The 22,536-nt window shown below is 48.2% G+C and overlaps 1 protein-coding gene across 3 annotated transcripts in view; it reads right to left on the bottom strand.

The window, feature by feature from the left end:
* RUFY1 (RUN and FYVE domain containing 1) overlaps nt 1–22,536 on the bottom strand; it is a 594,809-nt gene that overhangs the window by 216,819 nt on the left and 355,454 nt on the right. For 2 of the 3 annotated variants that reach the window (XM_078653337.1, XM_078653336.1), the window contains one exon: nt 15,320–15,487. The exons of the other annotated variant lie outside the window; for it this stretch is intronic. In XM_078653337.1, coding sequence (XP_078509463.1) covers nt 15,320–15,487 — 168 coding nt within the window. The remainder of the gene's footprint in view (nt 1–15,319; nt 15,488–22,536) is intronic. 3 annotated transcript variants of the gene reach the window in all.

Raw genomic sequence — 22,536 nt, 5'->3', positions numbered from 1 at the left:
TGTTGCAGTAGTTTGGAATAATGTTTTGAGAACAGCCTGGCCCACATTAGCTTGTTGTTTTGTTTGCACATCTACACAATAGTGTTTTGTGAATGTGTGCGGTGTAGCCCATGTGGCTGCTCTGCAGATGTCGTCTAGGGGAATGTTCCCTAAAAATGCCATTGAAGCTCCTATCTTTCTGGTAGAGTGGGCTTTAGGAGGAACAGATAGCGTATGTTTAGCTTTGTGGTAGCAAATCTGTATGCATTTGACAATCCATCTAGCTATTCCAGATTTTGAAATGGGATTGCCCTTGTGTGGTGGTGAGAGACACAAAAAGTTGTTTTGTCTTACGAAAGGGTTGTGTTCTTTCTATGTAGTTTAGCAATGCTCTTTTGACATCTAAAGTGTGAAGAGCTCTTTCTGCTACTGACTGTGGTTGCGAGAAGAAAACGGGCAGTTCCACAGATTGATTGAGATGGAATGGAGAAATGACTTTATGCAGGAATTTTGGATTGGTATGCAGAACAACCTTATTTTGATGCATTTGCAAAATGGGTTCATGAATGGTTAGTGCTTGTAGTTCACTAACTCTGCGCAGGGAGGCAATAGCTACTAGGAACGCAACCTTCCAGGTTAAAAATTGTAATTCACATTTGTGCAGGGGTTCGAAGGGAGGCCCCATTAGCCGTGTGAGAACGACGTTTAAATTCCATACAGGTGAAGGTGGTACTCTGGGAGGAATTATTCTTTTAAGGCCTTCCATAAAGGCTTTAATGGCAGGCACTCTGAACAGAGATAGATGTTGTCTGTTTTGCAGATACGCTTCTATTGCAGCAAGATGTAGTCTAATAGACGTATAGGCTAAGTTACATGTTTGAAGATGCAGTAAGTAACCTATGATGTGTTGAATAGCCACATCTAAGGGATTAATGTCGTTGTTATGACAATATATTACATATAGTTTCCACTTGGCTGCATAACATGCCCTAGTGGTAGGACATCTAGCTTCTTTAATTACATTCATGCAGTCTGGAGGAAGGTTCAGATATCCAAATTCTAGGACTTCAGGAGCCAGATCGCAAGGTTGAGCTGAGCTGGGTCCGGGTGTCTGATCTCTCCACGGTTCTGTGTTAAGAGGTGTGGAGACAGGTGCAGTTTTTGGTGTGGTACCACAGACAGTTGTAGCAGTGTAGCGTACCACGGTTGTCTGGCCCACGTTGGAGCAACTAGGAGGGTCAGAGAATGCGCCTGTAGTTTGCGTACTACTAGTGGCATGAGTGTTTGAGGTGGAAAGGCGTACGCAAATCTGTTTGATCAATTCATCCATATCGCATTGCCTTTGGACAGTGGGTGTGGTATTGATTGCCCTTGAGGCAGTATCTGCAGCGTCTGGCGGCGAATCTTGGGCATTTTGCGTTTTTGTGGGTGGCAAACAGGTCTATTTGAGGTTGTCCCCACATCTGAAAGAATGGCTGAAGAACTTGCGTATGAAGTTCCCACTCGTGGGTCTGTTGTGTTTGACGACTTAACAGATCTGCTATAGTATTTTGTACTCCTGGGACATGTTGGGCTAAAAGAAATATGTTCTGAGGTATGGCCCACCTCCATATTTCTTGTGCTAGTTGAGATAGTTGCAGGGAGTGCGTGCCTCCTTGCTTCTGTATGTAATACATTGCTGTCATGTTATCTGTGCGGACTAACACAGCTTTGTTTGCTACTTGCTTCTGGAGAGCTTTTAGTGCTAGGAATACTGGTAGTAACTCCAGATGATTGATGTGGAGTAACTTTTGTTTCGGTGTCCACCTGCCTTGCATAGTGTGTTGCAGTAGGTGGGCTCCCCAGCCGGAGAGCGATGCGTCCGCAGTCAAGATTATCTGTGGAACTGGCTCTAGGAACGGTTGTCCCTTGGAAAGGTTCACTGCAGAGAGCGATGCGTTTGACCGTCTACCAACACTAGGTCTGTTAAGTGACCTTGAGCCTGGTTCCATTGACGTGATAAGCACTCTTGTAGCGGACACATTTGAAGTCTTCCATGGGGTACTATGAAGATGCAAGAGGCCATCATCCCTATGAGTTGCATGAACACTTGTGCTGGGAGGGAGTGTTGTAGCTGAAACTTTGTTAGCAGAGTTTGCATGCTGGCTATCCTTGCAGGGGTAGGATAAGCTAGCGCTGTTGAGGTGTTTATTGTGGCACCTAGGTACTGTTGTACTTTGGATGGCTGTAGATGAGACTTGGTGTGGTTTATTGTGAACCCTAAGTCGTGGAGTAGGTGTATGGTGGTATGAGTGTGTTTTACGCATTGACTGTGTGAGCTTGCTTTTATGAGCCAGTCGTTGATGTACAGGAAGACATGGATGTGCTGTCTTCGTAGATGTGCTGCGACCACTGCCAAGCACTTGGTGAAGACCCTTGGTGCTGTTCTGACTCCGAATGGGAGTGCTTTGAATTGGTAGTGCTGCCCGTCTATTACAAACCTGAGATACTTCCTGTGAGCTTTGTGAATGGGAATGTGGAAGTATGCTCTAGACCTCAAGGTCTTGAGCATACTTGAAGTCTAGAGTAGCCAAGAAGTCGTTTTGTGACAATAGAGGAAGGACTTGCTGGAGTCTGACCATGTGAAAATGGTCTGACTGTATGTATATGTTTAGCGGTCTGAGGTCTAGAATAAGCCTTAGAGAGCCGGCATTCTTTGGGATTAGAAAATATAGAGAGTAAACCCCCTTGTTTTGCTGGTGCAGAGGAACTAGTTCTATTGCACTTTTTTCTAGCAGAGATACTACTTCTTGCTTTAACAGTGACAGATGTTCTTGTGACATTGGACGCTGTTTGGGTGGTATGTTTGGGGGAGGTAGATGTTAATTCTAGACAGTAACCTAAGTGAATAATTTGTTGCACCCACCTGTCTGATGTGCTGTTGATCCATGCAGGCAGGAATCGTTGAAGTCTTACCCCCACAGCAGTGGAATGTTGGGAGGGAAGGAGAGGAAAGTCATTGGGTAGGGGTGGAGGCAGAGCGGGAGGTGTTGTTTTTGCCTCTGCCTTTGTTGTTACCCCTGTAACCCTCTCTGGTAGCCCTTGGTGAATGTGGATTGGCCAGGGGTTTTGTAGGAAGTGGAGGGACTTTCTGAGGAGTAGCCTCTTGTGTTGCCTCTGTACAATGAGAGACGAAAAGAACGCCTGGGAGCTCGCTGCTGCAAGGCTCCCATTGATTTTGCAGTGTCAGTGTCTTTCTTCATTTTTTCCAAAGACACGTCAACTTTTGGGCCAAATAAGTGTGTTTCATCAAATGGCTGATTAAGTATAGAGTTTTGCACCTCAGGTTTAAAACCTGAAATACGTAGCCAGGCATGTCTACGTAGTAAGGTGCTGGTATTGATTGCCCTTGAGGCAGTATCTGCAGCGTCTAGGGCACAACAGATGGAAGTATTAGTGATATTTTTACCTTCCTGTATAAGTTCATTAGCCCTGTTTTTGTATTTGTCTGGTAGGTGCTGCATTAGGGACTCTAGGCCATCGTAATGTGCCCTGTCGTATCTTTCCAGCAAGGCTTGGGTGTTGGCAATGCGCCAGATGTTAGCTGCTTGTGCCGCAGTTCTCTTGCCAGAGGCGTCAAGGAGTTTAGATTCTTTGTCTGGTGATGAGGCTTCACCTGTTGTTTGGGAATTAGCACGTTTACGTGCATTGGATACCACTAAAGAATCTAATTGTGTCGGGCCTTTAATATAAGCTGGGTCTGCAGGGGCAGCTTTATATTTTTTCTCAATGCGGGGAAACCTCTGTTGCGTGCTCAAGGACACTCTTAAGCATTGGTAAGATGGCCGTAGACCTTTGTGTGTTGTCAAAGGTGTCTAATAGGAAGTCTTCCTCCACTGCATCAGTGTGTAAGTCCACCCCATGAGATTGTGCAGCCCTCTGGATTAGCAGGTTAAAACCTATGGTGTCCTCTGGTGGGGAAGGTCTAGAAGGATATATATCATCCTGTGGGACATAAGGCACATCAGGGGTGTTGTAATCATCCCATGGATTAGGTGACTGAGGGGGACTATTAGTGTGTGGTGGGTAATGTGTACCCCCACCTTCATAATCAGAATCTGTGTGTACATCATCGTCTGGGTTAGGAGATGGTGTAGGTGAATGCTATGGTGGAGGAGGTGTATGAGTAGGAACAGTATGGGGAGGTGGAGGAGAAGGGACCCTTATTGGAGAGGTTGCAATGTCTCTCTTCTTTGCAGGGGGAGGAGGTGCTGGCGCCTCAAGTGGTCTCTTCTTGGAGCTGAGAGTCAATTGTCCAGTTTTGGGATCCTTTACAAGGGTTTTTTGTTGTGGATCTGGTGTAAAAAGCTCATGTGAGCCAGGTAAATCCTTTGGCGTCGAAATTTTCGGCTCCGTATGTTTTTTTAGGCATCGAGTCGTCAGTTGGCTTAGGAGTGTGCCCTTTCGAAGTGTCTTTAATGGGAACCTGTTTTTTCGGTTCCGAGGGTTTTTTCGGCTCCGATGCGTGTGAGTCTGGAGCTTTGGTTGATTTTTTTACTCGGCTCCGAGTGCGGTTTCGGTGTCGACGAACCGCTGCCAGTCTTCGGCGCCGTATGCTTGGGTGTCAAAGCAACGGTCAAGGTGGAAGAGGAAGATGGCTTTTTCTTTGGTGTCGGTACTGGGTCGGCACCGGAAGTAGGCTGGCTCGAGCCCGAGCCACCTGAAGGCTTTGTGGTCTTCTTTGCCGGGCCCGAAGGCGGGGCGTTAGAAGTAGTCTCTCGGTGTGCACCCGAGCCCGAAGGTGAGGGTGTGACCGAAGCCTTTTTAGATGGTGTCGAGGAAGGGGTGGGGTCGACGGTCTTACTTACGACCCGTTGAGCTGGAGTGACCTCCTCGACGTCGGAGTCCTCGGCATCTGATGATCCGATACTCTCTTCGGTGTGCTGGTGTTCTGGCACGTTGATGTCGTCGGGAATCGGAGCTGACGAGCGAGCCATAGTTCTTCGAGCTCGTCAGTCCCGGATCGTCTTCTTGGAGCGGAATGAGGCACACGTCGAACAGTCTTTGGCCTCGTGCCCCGGTGAAAGGCACAGGTTGCACACCTCATGTAGGTCGGTGTGGGGAAACTTCGACCCACATTGAGGACACTTCTTGAATGGCGTCCTTTCCATGAGCTAGAAAGTGAGGCCTAGGTAGGCCCGAAGGCCTTTGTCGACGACCGGAATCGAAGACTTCGAAGTTAGTTGAGAATCACGATCGAGACAATACTGTCGAACTGGGTGAGGATTGCGCGCCGAAGGAAATTTGGTTCCAAACCGGAGCGCAGGAAATACATCGGAGCCCGATAGCGGAAAAAAACAATCTGGGGATGGAGCCGATGCCCATGCGCAATGTGGTCCAAAGGAGGAGTCTCCTATCTTGCGACTTCCAAAGAACTTTTTAGGACAACAACAAACTGCAAACATCCGGGCCCAACACTAGGTGGCGAACTCTGCAGCTCATATGCCTCGAACATATTTTAACCATGTACAATTATGCAAGATCAAGTGATGGAAGAAATGCTATTCCTGAGTAATTGAGAGAGAGAGAGAGAGAGAGAGAGGGAGTGAGAGAGAGAGAGAGAGAGAAAGACAGGGAGAAAGAGGGAGAGAGAAAGAGATGGAGCGTGTCAGAGTAGCATCCCAGAAACTTGTGGCAAACAGTGACCCCTTCAACCCACATATTGTATCCATGATGGTGCCAACCCCAGGCATAATACTGCTAGTTCATTACATATTGCAGACACCAATAGTTTGATGACACCTGCTGACCCCTTAATTATACTCATAATTATTGCTAGAAAGGTGACAATTAATGACATAACTTGGGAGCCATGGCATGTTGGTAGCAACTTCTAGCACACTGCTTGCTCTGACATAATGGTAGCAATATTAGCTAACAGTGGATACCCTGGACAAAATGGCATGCACTTCGGGCGTAATGTTCGATTTGGAATTATAATGCTGGCTCTAGCATCATGATGGTTATTATAGGCATCCATTTGCAAGCACTAACAGTTACATGCAAGTTAGGCTATGTATGGCAGGGTTTACACATATTTAGTGAGTGAAGGTTCCTTACTTTGTTAATAGCAAGCCACATACCTAGACTATGCTAACACCCATCCACCCGGAACATCAATGTACTCATACATTTATCTATGCTTTCACTCATTTGATGATCTGTGCACTCTCACTCATTCATCATTTACTTGTTTGCTAATTCAGCCATCTACCCATGCATTTGCCCCGCCATGCATCCATCCATCATCCTCTCATCTAGTCAACCACTCACTCTATCTTTCTTGCACCCATCAAATAAGTCTATTATTCCAACAGGTGACTAACTCTAGCATTCACCTACTCACCTATACACACTACCAGACACAAACTAGCCAATCTATGAAGAAGCACCTTTCACATATAAAAACAACAAGATCTATTGGCCTAGTAGGTTATTTATATTATTGTCTAGACGTAGCGACCATTACAACTCACAACAGAGAATATATAATGCAATTTTTCTGCTTAGCAGTCATTGCTATTTAGGCAAATCAAGCTTCGGGTAGGGGCTGTTGGCACTCCAAAGTTTTGATTTAAAAGCCTAAAAGTAGATGGTCTGTAATAAATAGAGGTATACCCTTTTATCTAATCAGTCAAGGGCCAGATTAAGAAACCCGTCCACTGCTCTTGTTCATATTAGTACAGTAATCAATCTTTATCAAATAAAGGTTTCAGTTTTCAAGTAGTTTCTAAGTGACTTGTGATCTCTCTTCTGAAACCTAAAATGCACCAGGATGTGGACTGTACCTTAAATTGTGTCTTACCCATATGGGTGAGTAAGTAGGTGTAGTGATGCGAAACAGGACAGTGCATATATACTATGTAAGGGAATGCCTCTTTTTGCATGATCACCCCCAAAGTTTGGACTAATGCTGTTAGTTTTTCAACTTCGAGTGCACTGAGGCCTGCTAATCAGACCTCAGTGAGAGTGTTCTAACACCTTACAAAATGTATGCGGAATTGGCTACCTCTCAATTGGCATAAGCTGACTTACTTAAAAGTCCCTAGTATATGGTACCAAGAGTACCCAGGGCATGTAAGACAGAGTATCCCACCCACAGGGCTGCAGCACTGGTTGTGACACCCTGTGTGGGACAAAGTACAAAATGGCTCCTAGCCTGCTACTGCAGTCTGAAAGAACAGTTTTGAACTGCTCATTCAACTTTGCAATTAAACCAATGGCAAACCCACCACCTCCCTTAACAATATGCACAAGTCTCCCCTAAGAAAGGCCAATGGATAGATCAGTTCCGGCGAGGACCTCTTGAACATCCAATTAGAATCGAATCAGGAACACACCAGGATAAAGTGCAAAGTGTATATTTTTATTGCCAGAATACTTAATCCAAATGTTGCTCGGACATAGTGCCCGCCATTAATATATATTACAACATTCCGAATACATTCACAGCCTGCATGCCGATGTTTCAGAGCTCCTGCTCTTTCTTCAGAAGCTCGACATTTCAGTTCGTTCTTTCTGACACACCCAATTTATAATTGCTTACTTAGGCGCCCGCCGTGAAGGATCGCACCACCCCGCTATCACTGGGGGCCACAGGGCTAGGAATCATGCCAAAGCCTGCTAAGTGGGATGACAACGCATAGGATTGACAACTGACCCCTGTATTCTGAGGCCCATCGGAGGGCTTTTGAAAAGGTGACAACAATGAACATTACGTGCATCCAACAAAGGAGTGAATTATTCTGATATACAGTACAAGGCCTAGAGGGCCAAGCAAACTACTCATTTGAGCAGCCCATCAAAGGGTGCCTAATTAAGCAATTATAAATTGGGTGTGTCAGAAAGCACAAACTGAAACGTTGAGCCTCTGAAGAAAGAGCAAGAGCTCTGAAACGCGTCAGGCTGATATCGGCATGCAGGCTGTGAATGTATTCGGAATGCAGGACTCAGTTTACCTTAATAAAGGGTTTTCACGGCAGTTGCTGTCTGAGTGCGTCCTTGCCTGGGGGCATCTTGGAGCTTTGGATTTCAACGCGGCAGTCCCGCCGTTAAGGATTGCACCATCCCGCTTTCACGCGGGGGCCACAGGGCTAGGAATCATGCCAAAGCCTATTAAGTAGGAAGACAACGCATAGGATTGACAACTGACCCGTATATTCTGAGGCCCATCGCAGGGCTTTTGAAAAGGTGACAACAGTGAAAAATACGTGCATATATCAAAGGAGTGAATTATTCTGATATACACTACAAGGCCCAGAGGGCCAAGCGAACTACTCATTTGAGCAGTCCATCAGAGGGCGCCTAATTAAGCAATTATAAATTGGGTGTGTCAGAAAGCACAAACTGAAATGTCGAGCCTCTGAAGAAAGAGCAGGAGCTCTGAAACGTGCCAGGCTGATATCGGCATGCAGGCTGTGAATGTATTCCGAATGCAGGACTCAGTTTACCTTAATAAAGCGCCAGTTGCCGTCTGAGTGCGTCCTTTCCTGGGGGCATCTTGGATATATATATATATATTTTTTTTTTTGTGGAGTTTTATAAAGCGCAAACTTGACACATTCATATGTCCTGACAGCAACACTTCAATTTGCTGTTTTTGGTGTAGAAAAGTGAGACTGAGTTAACAATTGACCCTCAGCCCAGCAAACTTTTGAATGGGACTACTAAAATAAGTACTTGAAGGTATCAAATTAATCGTGGCATCAAACCCGACTTGATACCGAAGTAAAATTTTATGTCACTATTAAGGAAAGGCAACTTTTAGAAGGTTACACTCCGTTGCCCAGTGGCCTTGCACACCTGCTGCCCACCAGACAGGCTTCTGCCCTCCTGGGAAGTTGCGCTAAAGATTCCCAGGCTCAGAAACAATAGAAGCATGCAACAGGAAGAGATGTTACCACACCCATGTCACTAAGGGTGTTGGCCCAAAAAACAAGCTTCAAAGGTGAAGCCGCCTTTGGTGAGAAAATGGCGATCTTCTCCAGAGGGGTTGTGCCTTTGTTCAGGTAGACAGGTTGGCAGTGGAAACAAACAGGAGACCAGTGCTCAAACTGGTTTTCGCATGGGTGTGTAGCCCACAGGTAGCCACATCTCTAGGGTGGGATAACAAGCTCATAGCATTCAAGGAAGAGTTCAGACATCTAGGGAGTGGGCAGAATAGTGCACTATGGAATTGCTAGATGCCATACATAGCCAAATGTCGTCACATTGCAGGAGGGGTAATGGTAGCCCATCTGCTAATGGCTGCATCTTCCCCCAGAGCACTTTCTGGGCATAAGTATGGCACCCTGAACCTCAGATCACGCCGGAACTGGAGAAAGGCTCAAAGAAGGACTGCTGGACTACACATTCCGTACCTTGGGCTAGCAAAGAGAGGACTGTGCCTGGGGCTCCTGAATCATGGAAAAGTGTCTCCCGAGCCCAAGACTAAAGAAGTGACTTCAAGGGTCAGTGAGCTGACCTTCTGACACCAGCACCAGGCAACCAAAGCTGAAGAAGTCCATTCTGGCAAGTCAGTAGCCACTTTCTGCGAATCGCAGTGGACTGCCACTGGGCACCTCAAGAGACTGATCCTCGATGGCCAATAGTTGCCCCCAAGTCTCATCGTCTCAGATGTGTCGTCTCAGCACATATTGGTTGCCAAAGAGGAACACCAGTCTTCACCAAAGGATACCACTGGACCCGCTGTGCATGGAGATTGGTAGTCCAGCTGCAGCTGTCCTTCTACTGACTCAAAGAGGACTTCAAGGGACACAGACACCTGCAGCCAGGAAAGCCAAAGTATGACTTACCAAGAGATACAAAGTCGTAGTCTTTCAAAGTTTTGGTACTTTTAATGAAATATTGGAGATATATTCCATCTAGAGTGTGTAAATCTATTTACACGATCATTTGTGGTTCAGGAAAAAGGATTGGAAAGTTCAGGGCGTGGCCGGAACGCAGAACATAGAGGACGTGAGTTAGGGAGGCTCCTCGGCCCCCTCCACCATCCGCCTAATTCCTTGCTGTGAGTGGCCCCACATCATCCACTATCATCTACTATGGGGGCTGGGGAGCCAGGGAGCGCATTTTGTTGAGACACAATCTGCAAAGGTACGTCCTCTGCGCATGGGAGCTTCAATCGAGCAATGGGCTGCTGGCTCTGCGTTTCCAGCCCAGGCAACGGCAGCGGTCTACCCAGGATCAGGCCAGGCCCTCTGAGGTGAGGCTCCGCACAATTGTCAATGGCTAGGCAGAGAAAAGGCTGGCAAAGCCCTAGAGTTGTGTCTCCGTGGCCCGGCCGGCAACTTAGACCTGTTTTGGGACTGAAAAGACACCGGGAGCCCCTTTCCTGCAGGTGGGAACGGAGTCCTCAGAGGGCGCTTAGTTTGGGCAGGATAGCTAAACCGCCTAATGGCTGGAGATATCCCCAACGCCCGGATGACATGGATGATGCAGGCTAATGGGGCCCTATGCTGGGGCCCAGGGTGGGAGACAGCAGGCTCCACACTGCGGTTGGGACTACTTTTGCCCCCACTCATATATGTTCAGATTATGGGTGAGGCAAATTCTTGAACCCTGGACTACGCGAGTACCCCACGGAGTCTCCTACCTTACTGAGATACTACTCAGCACCTACTTTTCGAACTTTGCATGGGTGCATGAGGTAGAAGCGTAATCAACGGAGAACCCAGTCACCAGACCCCCAACCTCGGGTATTTCGCCCCTTCTTGTCCCTTGGTTCACAGCGAAGAGCAACCATGATAGTTACTACGGAGTCCCTTATGGAGAAGACCCATGCCCTGTGGGGGCTTCTCCGGCTGAGAAGTTGGACAAAATACTGGCGCCATTGCTTACTCTAGGGAGGCCTTTGAGACCAAATTCAACTCTCACTAACGCCATGGCGATCCTCAGAGAAAACCAGCAAAAACTCTCAAACAGAATACATGGGAATACTCAAGCCATAGCTGAGTTGGACCCTCCAGCCAACATACAGTGGAACAAACACAGATACCCATAGAGGAGAGCTAACTGGATGATGCGGAGGTCAGCTACCTCTGCAATAATGTGTGGAATGTAGGCATACCAGAGGGGGCGGAGAGGAGCGACACAGCCGCATTTCTTGAACATTGAATTAAACAAGAGGATGCGCTTTCCCTGCATTTTGTGCTGGAGCATGCACATCGGGTTCAGACTTGGCACCCTCCCCTCCCAGTGCCCCGCCCAACATATTCTTTCAAGACTATTGAATTATTGTGACCCAGATACAACCCTTATGGCTATCAGTGAGAAGGGTATTGTCTATCTTGGCAACACAAAAATATGTTCTTTCTAGATCATACACTTGGGGTCTAGCGTCAAACACCATAATGTACGCAGGTGAAACAGAAACTGCGAGAACTAGGCCTTAAATGTGCCTTAATATTTCCCGCCAAACCATGCATCTCTGAAGGCCAGCATAGCCATTTTTTCATACAGCCGGAGGCAGCATGAGACTGGGTGGAGGCTTTTCATAAACAGGCGCCTGGTCGCCCCCGATCTCCCTCCCAACTGCTCCCGAACTGGATCAAATAACTATGGTCCAGATACTACATGGCCGCAGATCATGGTGTGGTACTCCAACATTTTTACAGAGTGAGCGGGAGCTGCACCTTGCAGTCGCAACTGCAGCCTCCCTGGTGAGACTTTCGGCATCGCCGCATTTACTGTCATTGGCGGCAACTATGTCAGGAGAGGATCCCTCATCAGAGGAACTTGGCTCCGATACTCCTTCATTGCCACTATTCACTATGTAGTCTATTGCTGATTTAGGCGAACTCTCGTTAACTATGACCAACCTACATCACAGGCTATGCGGCTACCACATGACATGTTTTGCCTTCAGATATGTAGGTATTTGTGGCCCCTCCCCTGCCTGGGAGGGGCCACGACATTGAATCCGCAGTTTTACCGTACTTTGGTCCCCATTACATGAGTGGTCCTACTAGCCCTCTTTTTTCGTTCTGCACCACTGAAGCGGTTGGACATCCCATGCGGCAATCGCTACAACACCCTAAAGTCTGGGAAATGGTTATTACCTCGTTTTGTCCTCCATTCCCTTTTTCTTTGCCTCGTTGTCATGTTTGTGTCAAGTTAGAGTTTTGTGTTTGGATAGTGTTTTTTTGCTCTGTCCAGGGGCTACCTTTCGCATCCCATTAGTCTTTTATTTCTGTCTGAGCAACTGTAGCGATATGCACCCTCTCGGACGCTCCCAGCTATATCCAGTACACATAGGTTCCCTCTCCACTACACTGGTTTGGTTCCAACACTGACCACAGCTCCTCTACTTTAACAATTCTCTGACTCACATAACCTAATTATATGGAACTCAGGGGATGAACTCCCCGGAAAACCGTTAAAGGGTACATGCAGCACTGCTCTGTTAGCATACACAAATTACTCGGTTACTAGAAACTCACTGGATCACTGGGGCAGTGTCCCAACTGCAGGCTAGATGGTGGGGCAAGGTCATAGGCTTCCCTGCTTACGCTAGAGGAGTTGAATTATGGATTAGAGATGGGGTCCCTTTCAGGCTCGACACAGTACATATCAACCAGGACAGCCACTCTGTATTCCTTCATGGTACCCTGCGTGGCCACCCATGGAACAGAGGTGTTGTGTATGCTCCCTACTCCGAACAGTAGGCCTTTTGGACTCAACTAACAACATTACTTGTAGGATGGCCGACTGCCCTATGCGTAATAGGTAAGGACTTCAACTCAGTCCTGGACATTCATCTTGACACCTCGCTTACTGTGAACTCCTGTGTCTCTTAATGCAGACATGCTCTGGCAGTGGTTGACTCACTCAGCACTAGATGACAAGTGGGTTCTTCGATATCCTACACGCTGGGAGTTTTCCTTTTACTCTTTGGTCCACAAATTACATTCCCAAATGGACCGTTTTGTTTGTTCTATGTACCTCCATAACATAGTGACCTACATCCACTACCACCAGAGTATTATCAGATCATAACCCTCTCTGTATGACGGTGGAATGGGGCAATCCTTCTCCATCGATTCCTATTTGCTGGTTACGATGTTAAGATGTCCCAGCCAGCGTCCCAACACATTGACACCTTGTTTCAAGAGAATACAGGAAACTTCTCCTCCCGTTTGGTGGAGTAAGAAACTTTTAAGATCATCACAAGCAGGCTTTGCATCAAAAACCACAGTGGCTGCTCTCAGGGTGCTTACACTAGATATCCAACAGGCCGAGTCGACTCTGCCAGAGCTATAACGAGCTGTGGTGGTATCCCGACAGCACGGGTGAGCTGTGCGAGGCGCGAGTTAAGTTCTTTGGTACTGCTGAACTACTTACGACCCAAGACTGTGCTGCTCACCTAGCTAGGATCCACAATGAGGGAGACAAATCTAGCTGCTTGCTGGCACATTTGGTTTCTCACCCCTTGCCTGATTCTAATCCAATCCGGGGACACAGCTCACACCCAGACATTGATTAATGCCGCCTTTTACAATTACTACTGGGACTTTTATACTGCTCCACCGGTCAGTTTAATAGATTTATTGCCCAACTTCCACTTCCTCGTTTAACCCGAGAGACCCGAATGCTTCTTGACATGCCCATTATGGAACCTCAGATTCTCTTGATTCAAAGCTCTGCCTAAAGGTAGAGTGCCAGGTACAGATGGCCTAACTCAATAGCTGATATTAATGGTAGGCCATCTTTTCTAAAGGCTCCCCTAATCCTACCCTTAATGACACACTCAGCTCTACGTTATTAAAACCCCACAAGGATCCAATGGACTTGGCATTGTATTGTCTGCTCTCTATTTTAAATAGTGACTATAAGATTTCTACCAAATTGCTTGTAAGCTGATTATTGCCGGAACTACTGGAGTTAATACACAATGATCAGGAGGGCTTTATATTAGGTCGAAACACCTCTTCAAACTTTCGCAGGCTGTGGCATATTAAGAGTGAATTGGAAGCTTCCTTTACAAATGAGGTCTGTATTTCATTGAACTTGGAGAAAGCTTTTGATTCCCTACACTGGGGTTATATGCACAAAGTGCTGAGTCTATTCGTGATAGGTCCGTACAGTTGGAAATGGATACAAATTCTATACTCTGCCCCTTCAGCCTGGGTTAAAACTGGGAAGTATATCTCAGCACCATGGCCTTTCAGGGTTGTCACTTATCACAGTTATTTGCTATGGCCTTGGAACCTTTGGCAGCCAGGCTGCCCCTCCTTGAGGCCACCTGGAGACTACCAGTACATGGTACCACTCACATTGTGGCCCCTATAAATTAATGATCTCCTTTTATATATCCGAGACACAGACATTTATTTATCCACCATCACACAGGTTATCTCGAAGTTTGCTAAACCCTGTACCACACGGACATCGTGGGTTCCGGGGGAGGGACCACGAAAATATGTCAAAATCAGATGCTGATGGAGTCTGTCTCCTGATGCATTGTGGATTTCAGGGGACGGCCCGTATGTTACCTCAAAACTGAAACCTTTATTTAGAATTTTAAAAAGTATGTCTATGCTCAACACTAAACAACAGGGACATGCAAAGCATGTGTTCTACAGCAGCACATGCTGGAAACATATAATTCCATAAACTTGCCTAAAGGCACATTAAAATAGACTATTCACAAGCCCTTCTGTTGTCATCATCTAGAACAATTTGCCCAATATTTGGGACATCTGTGGTCAAAACATTTTCCTTGCAAAAAAGAAAATTACTGTTAAGGCCTCTTGACAACCATGATAATTGCAGTCAGAAGCCAGAAACATAATTGCAGCACTGAATATCACTATCATAGACAATGGAAAAAAGAAAGCTAAACTAGGTTCCCGCGCATCAGATTCTCGACTTATATTTTATTTGGATAGTTTTCATAGTGTGTGTGCCCATTATTTATTAAGAAGAATTTAAATGATGAGAATTTGTGAGAATAGTATGCGAGCATTGCTCCCAAAATGGCCTCTTACCAGAAACCGAAAACTCTAAGTGTTCTCTGTACACGTTTGGCACTCTGTTTTATCCTGGCTATCCAGCTTGCTGCTCTCTGCTGGCTCTCCTGATCAGTTATACCCCTATTCATTTTTCCTGTTTCAGAAACTTGAATTGTGTACTTTTTGAGTTTTTATTGACACTGTAGCACAGTATCAACTCGCAGGTCAGATTTGCGTCCCAAAAATAATTGTATAAATAAACTCAGGACAGCTCACGTCACAGTGATGCGGTAAGTGGAATATGAACACAAGTTAACCACCAACTATGAAATATATTAGATTAAGGTTACCTGGATTTTCTGGAACATCTGCAGATTAATTGCTTTGACTTCATCCAGCTGCTGGCGTAGTGCAACTAAACTATCTTGCTTTTCATGGGTGTCCTTTTCCAAAAGTTTCATAGCAATTTCCATTTCGGTTTTCATTCCAATTTGAAGCTCTAACTCTTTTTCCATTTCCTTAAAAAATCATGTTAAAATAGGACTTGTTTTGAAAGCGGAATGTTACTGCACGTCTCCAAAATATTGCGAATTACATATTAGTTAGATATCTGAAGACGTCAAATGAGATAACACAGAAAAAAAGGACTATGTGGTGGTTTGGACTGATGAATAACATAATCTCTGTTCGTTGTATGTGCGTGTCCCAAGAACCTCTGCAGTATATGCTCTGTCATCTTGTGATAGTTACCTTTGTTAGTATTTTGTTTATCCAGGACGTAGTTGGTAAACTGGGGGTCTAAGGCTATTAAGGTGATAATTAAAAGGAGAATGGCATGGTACAGTGAAGGTTGGAAGTGCCTACCTTGCCCCGGAAGGGATTATGTATGATGTAAAGCTAAACTCCTCCTACTCTGTGTAGAGACATTACTGATAGAGTAATGGCAAGGAGCTTGTATCTCCGGAGTAAAATACATATATGTTAGTAATGAGAAAGACTTTAATCTGAATAGCTGAGGTTTGATGAGGCAGCACCATCACATTTTGCGCCCGACACACTGTCTTGGATGATTATTGCTACATCATAAATATTTTCCTTTTTAGTGGCAAGTACCTCAATCTGATGACATTGGTTACAGCTGTATTCACTTGAGGCGTGGCTGTGTGCAAGCCCAGCACACATGCATTGAACTTGCGTGGTTAAGTTCTTAAACTGATGGTGCCATGCTAAAAGGAATGTGTGGTCAGTACTCGGTAATTATATGAGGAAGTAGTGTGTTAACTGATTAGTTTAATTGACATGCTGTGAATGTTATGCCCTAATCTAGGGGTCGGCCACTTCTGGGGATATGAACAGATTCCCTGTTCCTTTAACAAACTATGTATACCACAAACCAAGTCTTACAGAGCTCAACCCATGCCGTACCTTAACTCAGACACAGTTTGATTGGATGGACTCACCTTTGGAGGCAGCCGTTTGGTGAAGACCACTAGACTGGAACAACGACACACTATAGCACGCAAATAGAAAGAAAGGAATGCATGTTCAACAGTGAGCCCCGAGCACTGACAACTCCCGTAGAAGAACATGGTGGATAGCAAGTCAGTCAAGGAAATAAGGCAGGTGGAATAAGAGAAGGCAGAAGAGGTGTGATAAGAGCTCACAGATGTAAATACACTTTGAACTTAGTGTGATTACAGAGAGCTTCAGTGGTATTCCTCCGGTGCACTGTTGGTTATCAATGTTGACCTAGAGCTGAAACAGAGGTGTGCAGGGATGAATTGGTGTATTTTAATTATGTGGGAGTTGGAAGAGATGAAGTGGAATTTCCTACATTATTTAGTATCTGTATGAGGACCCATTAACACGCTTAAAAGGGAGCTAATGATTGTTATGCACTGCCTAGGGCCCGAAGGATTAAGGGTCTCTGAAATGTTACCCAATTGGATTTATCAGATCTCCAAAATGAAGTATTGAGCATAAGATCAAGTTACCTACCTTTGGTAATGCTCCAGTGCACCGGTGGTGGCATTGTGCGACTATCTGTTGACTTCATTCTGCCTTGGAAGTGATGATGGAGCCACATATAAGCATCACACTCGACAGTAGATTTTTTTAGGTCTTGCCTAGGCAGTGTATGCGCTGGCTCTTCGAGACATGCATTATCTATTCTGTTGGCTTACAGCTCGCCCATCGCTTTTCATTGGTTTTTGTTGCGTTTCTTCCAGAAAGCTTTCTTCTATGTGGGTAATGTATCTTTTTTGTCACTCCTCTTGGTGTTTGCTCCCTCTCACGGAGCGGGCCTATTACTTGTATCCTTTCACTTTGCTGTATGTCTGTTTGCTTCTGTGCACTACTTTTTTTGTTGATTTCTGAAAGTGTTTCAGGAAAGTACAGTTTTCTTTCTCTGTTGTGTTACATAGTGCGAACTCGACCCGTATCGGAGTGTTTTACACAAGCACCAGTTGCATTACTAATGGACACATTCACAGGCACGCAGAAAATAACTGATTCACCCAGAATCAAGGGATGTTGAGCCTTCCACCGAGACTCAAACCCAGTTTTTCAGCTTCAAGGTCAGCTGCTCTAGCCTTTATGTCACTTGGAAGCGGTAGAAAACACAGCTTTCATGCTAGAGGATTGTTGTATTTCTTTCTTGTTTGTAATGAAGGCCATACCAATGGGAAAATAAGGTAAGATGTACGATGGGGTTCTAAAGAGGGTTGGTTGCCAGCAGGCTCACCCGAGAGAGGTAGGTGGGCTGGGCTTACGGGTGTATGTTTTAAAGGAAGGCTGTGCTTAAGGAGTGGCCTACACCCCATCTGTCGTGTCCTGCTGGTGTCACCCGTTGCTCTTGGATGTTCTGGAGTGGACGGAAGCTTTTGAGTAAGTTGAGGGATCCCCGCAATGTTCCTGCATCAGCAGCCAGGCCCGAGTTTTTTTTTTATTTTTATTTTTTAAACTGTTTTATTAATTTTGTGCACACAGCATACAGTCACATATCTCATATCAACCCTCTTACGATCCACATCCGGCTGCCCCTCCCGCACATACCCCATCAACAGCTCCTAATCATAACGTCCCCCCTCCCTCTCTACCCCCAACCCCCCCTTGTCAGTGTGCCTCTACGCCCTTGTTATGGCTTATCATATCCAACCACTCTGCAGTAAGCATCAATCCCCTTCGTCCATTACTCACACCAGAGCCCAGGCACGGGTTAGCACTGCTCAAGCCCTCCATTCCATCCCCCAGGTCCGATGTCCCATGCAACTCACCTCCTCCCCGCTTCCGGGTTCCTAGTCCAAGTCCCCTCCCCCGGCCCCTGCAATCTCCTCCGCGCCTCGCCCCGTGTCCCCCTCCAGAGCTGCCGGTTCATCAGCCTCCCCACCTTCATCCGCCTCCAGAAGCGATTGCAGATCTGTTACTAGCGCGCTCCATGCCCTAGCTTTTTCCAGCGCTCTATCGTTTGCTGCTCGCATAGCTAATTGTAAGCGAAGAGAACCTTCACACGAGGCCCATTGCAAAAAGCACCTCCGCCACCTCAGGAAGTTAGGTCCCCCTCTAGATTTCCAGTGTAATGTAAGTTCCCTTTTAGCCATTATGAACCCCAAGTCACAAAACTTACTAGTGATCTTAGTGGCAGGAGTATGGGGAAACCAGAGTAGCAGACATGCGCCCGCGTCCGCATCTATACGCCGACCCGTGACCGCGTTCAGGCATGCGAAAACCTCACTCCAGTACGTGCCTAGCCCCGTGCACGACCAGAACATATGTTCAAAGTCAGCGTCCTCAGCAGCACATCGAGGGCATAGTGTTTGCGCGCCTCCAAATATCCGATGAATCCTGGCAGGCGTCCAGTACGCCCTATGAAGTGTGTAATACTGGACCAGTTGGAACCGGACATTGCGGGTGCCCTTCTAGGCTCTGCGTACAAGCTGGGGCCAGGTCGTCTCCGGTATCTGCCGACCAAGGTCAGCCTCCCAGCGCTCCCGTAGCCCGTCAAGAGGAGTAGGATCAGCTAATGCCAGCCTCCTGTACAGGCACGTGATGGCCTTATAGGTGCCAGCCGCCATCACTACATATTGACAGCCCGGTGACGTGGGTGGTTCCACCAGCCCCATCCTCCATCGCCTCTGAATCCCGGCAGCCAAGGCCGCATGTAGCAGGAAAGTACCTCTCGGCAGCCCGAAGGCCTCCTGGAGATCGCCAAACGGCATCAAAGCTCCGTCCCGGTATAAGTCTACTATCATGTGAACCCCGAGTTCCTCCCAGCTGGCAAGCGCCGACCAGTCCCCGCCATGCGGGATGGCAGTACACATACCCAGGGGAATCTCCGGCGCGTACGGTGCACGACACCCCACCCGTCTATGGCTACGCAGCCAACACTTGCGGAGAGTTCGCTCCTCGAGAGTCAGCAACTCCAGCCGAATCTCCTGTTGGAGCACAATGAAGGACAGAACATGGCGCTGTACTAGCCGACCCTGCGGGCTGTCCGGTCCCCTAAATTCCCGCGCCACCGCCTGCGTGAGCCACTGAAGCTGTGCAGCCAGGTAATACCATTCAAAGTCTGGCACGGCCAGGCCGCCCTCCTCCCGGGACCGAAGTAAAGTATTCAGGGCTACGCGACGCCTTCCATTACCCCAGATAAAGCCAATCACCACGGATCTCAGTGTGCGGAAGAAGGAGGATGGGATCCACACCGGTAGCGTGCGGAAAAAATAGAGTAATCGCGGTAGGACCACCATTTTCAGCAAGGCTATCCGCCCTGCCACAGATAACGGAAGGACACGCCAAAACTTCATGCTACCTCTAATGCCCCTCATGGCTCTTCCCACATTCCCTTCGTATAGGAGCGAATGGGTGTGATATATGTGAACTCCGAGGTACTGCAGACAATCCGGTTCCCAGCGCAGACCATCCAGCACCGTTGGTTGAACGCCGCAGGAAGTTAAGGGGAATAGACAGGTCTTAGTCCAGTTAACCCGAAGGCCCGCAGGTCCCCAAATTCCTGAAGCAAGGCACGTGCTCCCAACACGGACGCATCTACATCCGCCAGGAACAGCAAGAGGTCGTCAGCATACAAGGAGATATAATGCACGTCGCCTCGGGACAATACCTCATCAAAGGACTGTCCCCCTCGGGCCCGCGCCGCCAGCGGTTCCATTGCCAAGGCGAAAAGGAGCGGAGACAAGGAGCAACCCTGTCTGGTGCCCCGTCCAACCAGGCACGCCGCTGATATCGAGCGTCCCGTACGAACCCTAACAGTAGCCGACTCATAAAGCAACCTCGTCCAACGGACAAAGCCATCTCCCAGCCCGAACCGAAGGAGGACACGGTACAGATAAGGCCATTCCACACTGTCTAAGGCCTTTTCAATGTGTACCGATAACACGGCCGCCCCCGCGGGGCCCTCCCCTTCGACCTCCATGACTCTGATCAGGCGTCGTATGCACGTAGAGGTGTTCCTAGTGGGTATAAAGCCCGACTGGTCCGGATGAACCAGCGAGCACATATGGGCAGTCAACCTCGTCGCTAAGATTCTGCTCAGCACCTTGTAGTCCACCGTGAGCATCGATAGCGGACGGTACGCCGTTCTAGCTGTGGGATTACCGCCTTTTTTCAGCAGCGGGACCACAATCGCCTCGCGCGCCGACGCCGGTAGTTTACCCTGCTCCCAGGCCTCCCCATATACCTGGTGGAGGCGAGGTGCCAGCAGGTCCACATACGCCGCGTAAAACTCAACGGGGAGGCCGTCCCCCCCCGGGGTTTTCTTCCTGGCCATATGCTTAATCGCCGCCCTAATCTCCCCCTGGGTGATAGCCGCCCCAAGCGAGGTTCCCTGTTCCGGATCCAGCCGTGGAAGCTAAGCCTCCTCAAGAAAGGCATCCAGTGCCGCTGGACACTCCGCCATCCGACTCCGATAAAGTTCCGCGTAATAATCCCGGAACTGAGTGTTAATCTCCAGCTGCGAGTGGACCACTTCCCCAGCCGATGTGGCCAACGATAAAATCGGCGTGCCCCTAGTATCAGGGGCCGCCAACCACGCTAGCAGCGAACCGACCCGATCCCGTTCCGCATGCGCACGGACCATGCACTCCCGGTAATCATGGCAGCGGAGCCTCTCCACCTGGGCGGCCACCCGTTCCCAGGCTTCCAGCACTTCGTTTCTACTGCTACCCGCTTCGTGGCTGTCCCTCTCTGCCTGCCGCAGGGCATTCTACTCCCGTGTGACATCGGCCAGCAACGTCCGGCGAACCCCCGACGAGGACGAGAGGCATGCGCCTCTCACCACCACCTTGAGGGCGTCCCATTCAATTGCTCGAGTGGACGCGGTTCCTGAGTTCTCAAGGAAGTAACGCTCAATGCAATCCTGCAGTTCCGCGCGAAAAACCGGGTCCTCCAGCGTCAGCGGGTTCAGCCGCCATGTAGGGACCGGCTGCCGCTGCCTGGTCCAGATGACCGTAAGCAGGCAAGGGTTATGGTCCGATATAGTCCGCGCTAGATACTCACAGTCCTGCGTGAGCTCCTGCGCCCCACCTGAGCAGAGGAAAGTGTCGAGACGTACATGTAAATCATGCGGTACCGAATGGAACGAATAATCCCTATCCGTAGGGTGGCACGTCCGCCAAGCATACCGGAGTCTCCAGCGGTCCTGCCAGTCCCTCCGAGCCTTGGCTACTCTACGCACCACCGATCCAGCTAGCGGAGGATGGGAACGGTCCATCTCGACATCTGCCACCGAGTTAAAATCCCCTCCCATGTACACCGTGTTTACGAGCACATCCGATAGGCGGCTTGACAAGACAGAGAAAAACGCAGCCTGATCAAAGTTGGGGGCGTACACACTGCAAAACGCCACATCCCGGCCATCCAGCCTCCCCGACACCGCCACAAATCTCCCGTCCTGATCCACTTTGGTGACCAATGGCTGAAAGGGGACACCCGCCCGCACCCAGATAAGCACCCCTCTAGCATGCGCAGAGTAAGTAGTATAGAAGAGTTGCCCTCTCCATCGCCGCTGCAGCGCCTGTCCCTCCACCAGAGTTAAATGTGTCTCCTGTAATAAAGCTACCTGGACCCCCCTCCGTACTAAGTATGCATGGACCTTATACCTCTTCCTCATGGAGTTGAGCCCCCGCACATTCCAGGTAATGCACTTCAGTTCCAATCTAGCCGCCATCTATGAGCACATAGCAGAGTCCAAGCCCCCAGAGTCTCATCGGCACACTGACAATTCCCAGAAATTCAACAATCCCAAAACATCCCCAGCCAACTCCCCTCCCACCCGCCCCCAGAACAGGCACCAAACAGTTGTCACCCATCCAAACCCTTCCCCCGAATACAAGAGAAACTCTGGTAAATACCAGAGACTCACAGATTACGTGAGGTCGAGGAGGTGACCACTCGCCAGCCAGCCGGACACCCAAAACCCGTCCCACCAGAAAGGTCAGTCCCGGCTAAGAGGAATCCTCCTCCATCCCCCCCAGGCGGCCCCACCCCTTGTCAACAAAACCCAGGACCCCGCAACCCCCATAGGGAGCAGAGCACATCCGCCGTTCCATCCACC

The sequence above is a fragment of the Lissotriton helveticus genome, chromosome 7 (genome assembly GCF_964261635.1).
Source record: "Lissotriton helveticus chromosome 7, aLisHel1.1, whole genome shotgun sequence".
Classification (NCBI taxonomy): domain Eukaryota; kingdom Metazoa; phylum Chordata; class Amphibia; order Caudata; family Salamandridae; genus Lissotriton; species Lissotriton helveticus.
Note: the sequence above shows the minus strand (reverse complement) of the source record. Positions and strands in the feature narration are given on the sequence as shown.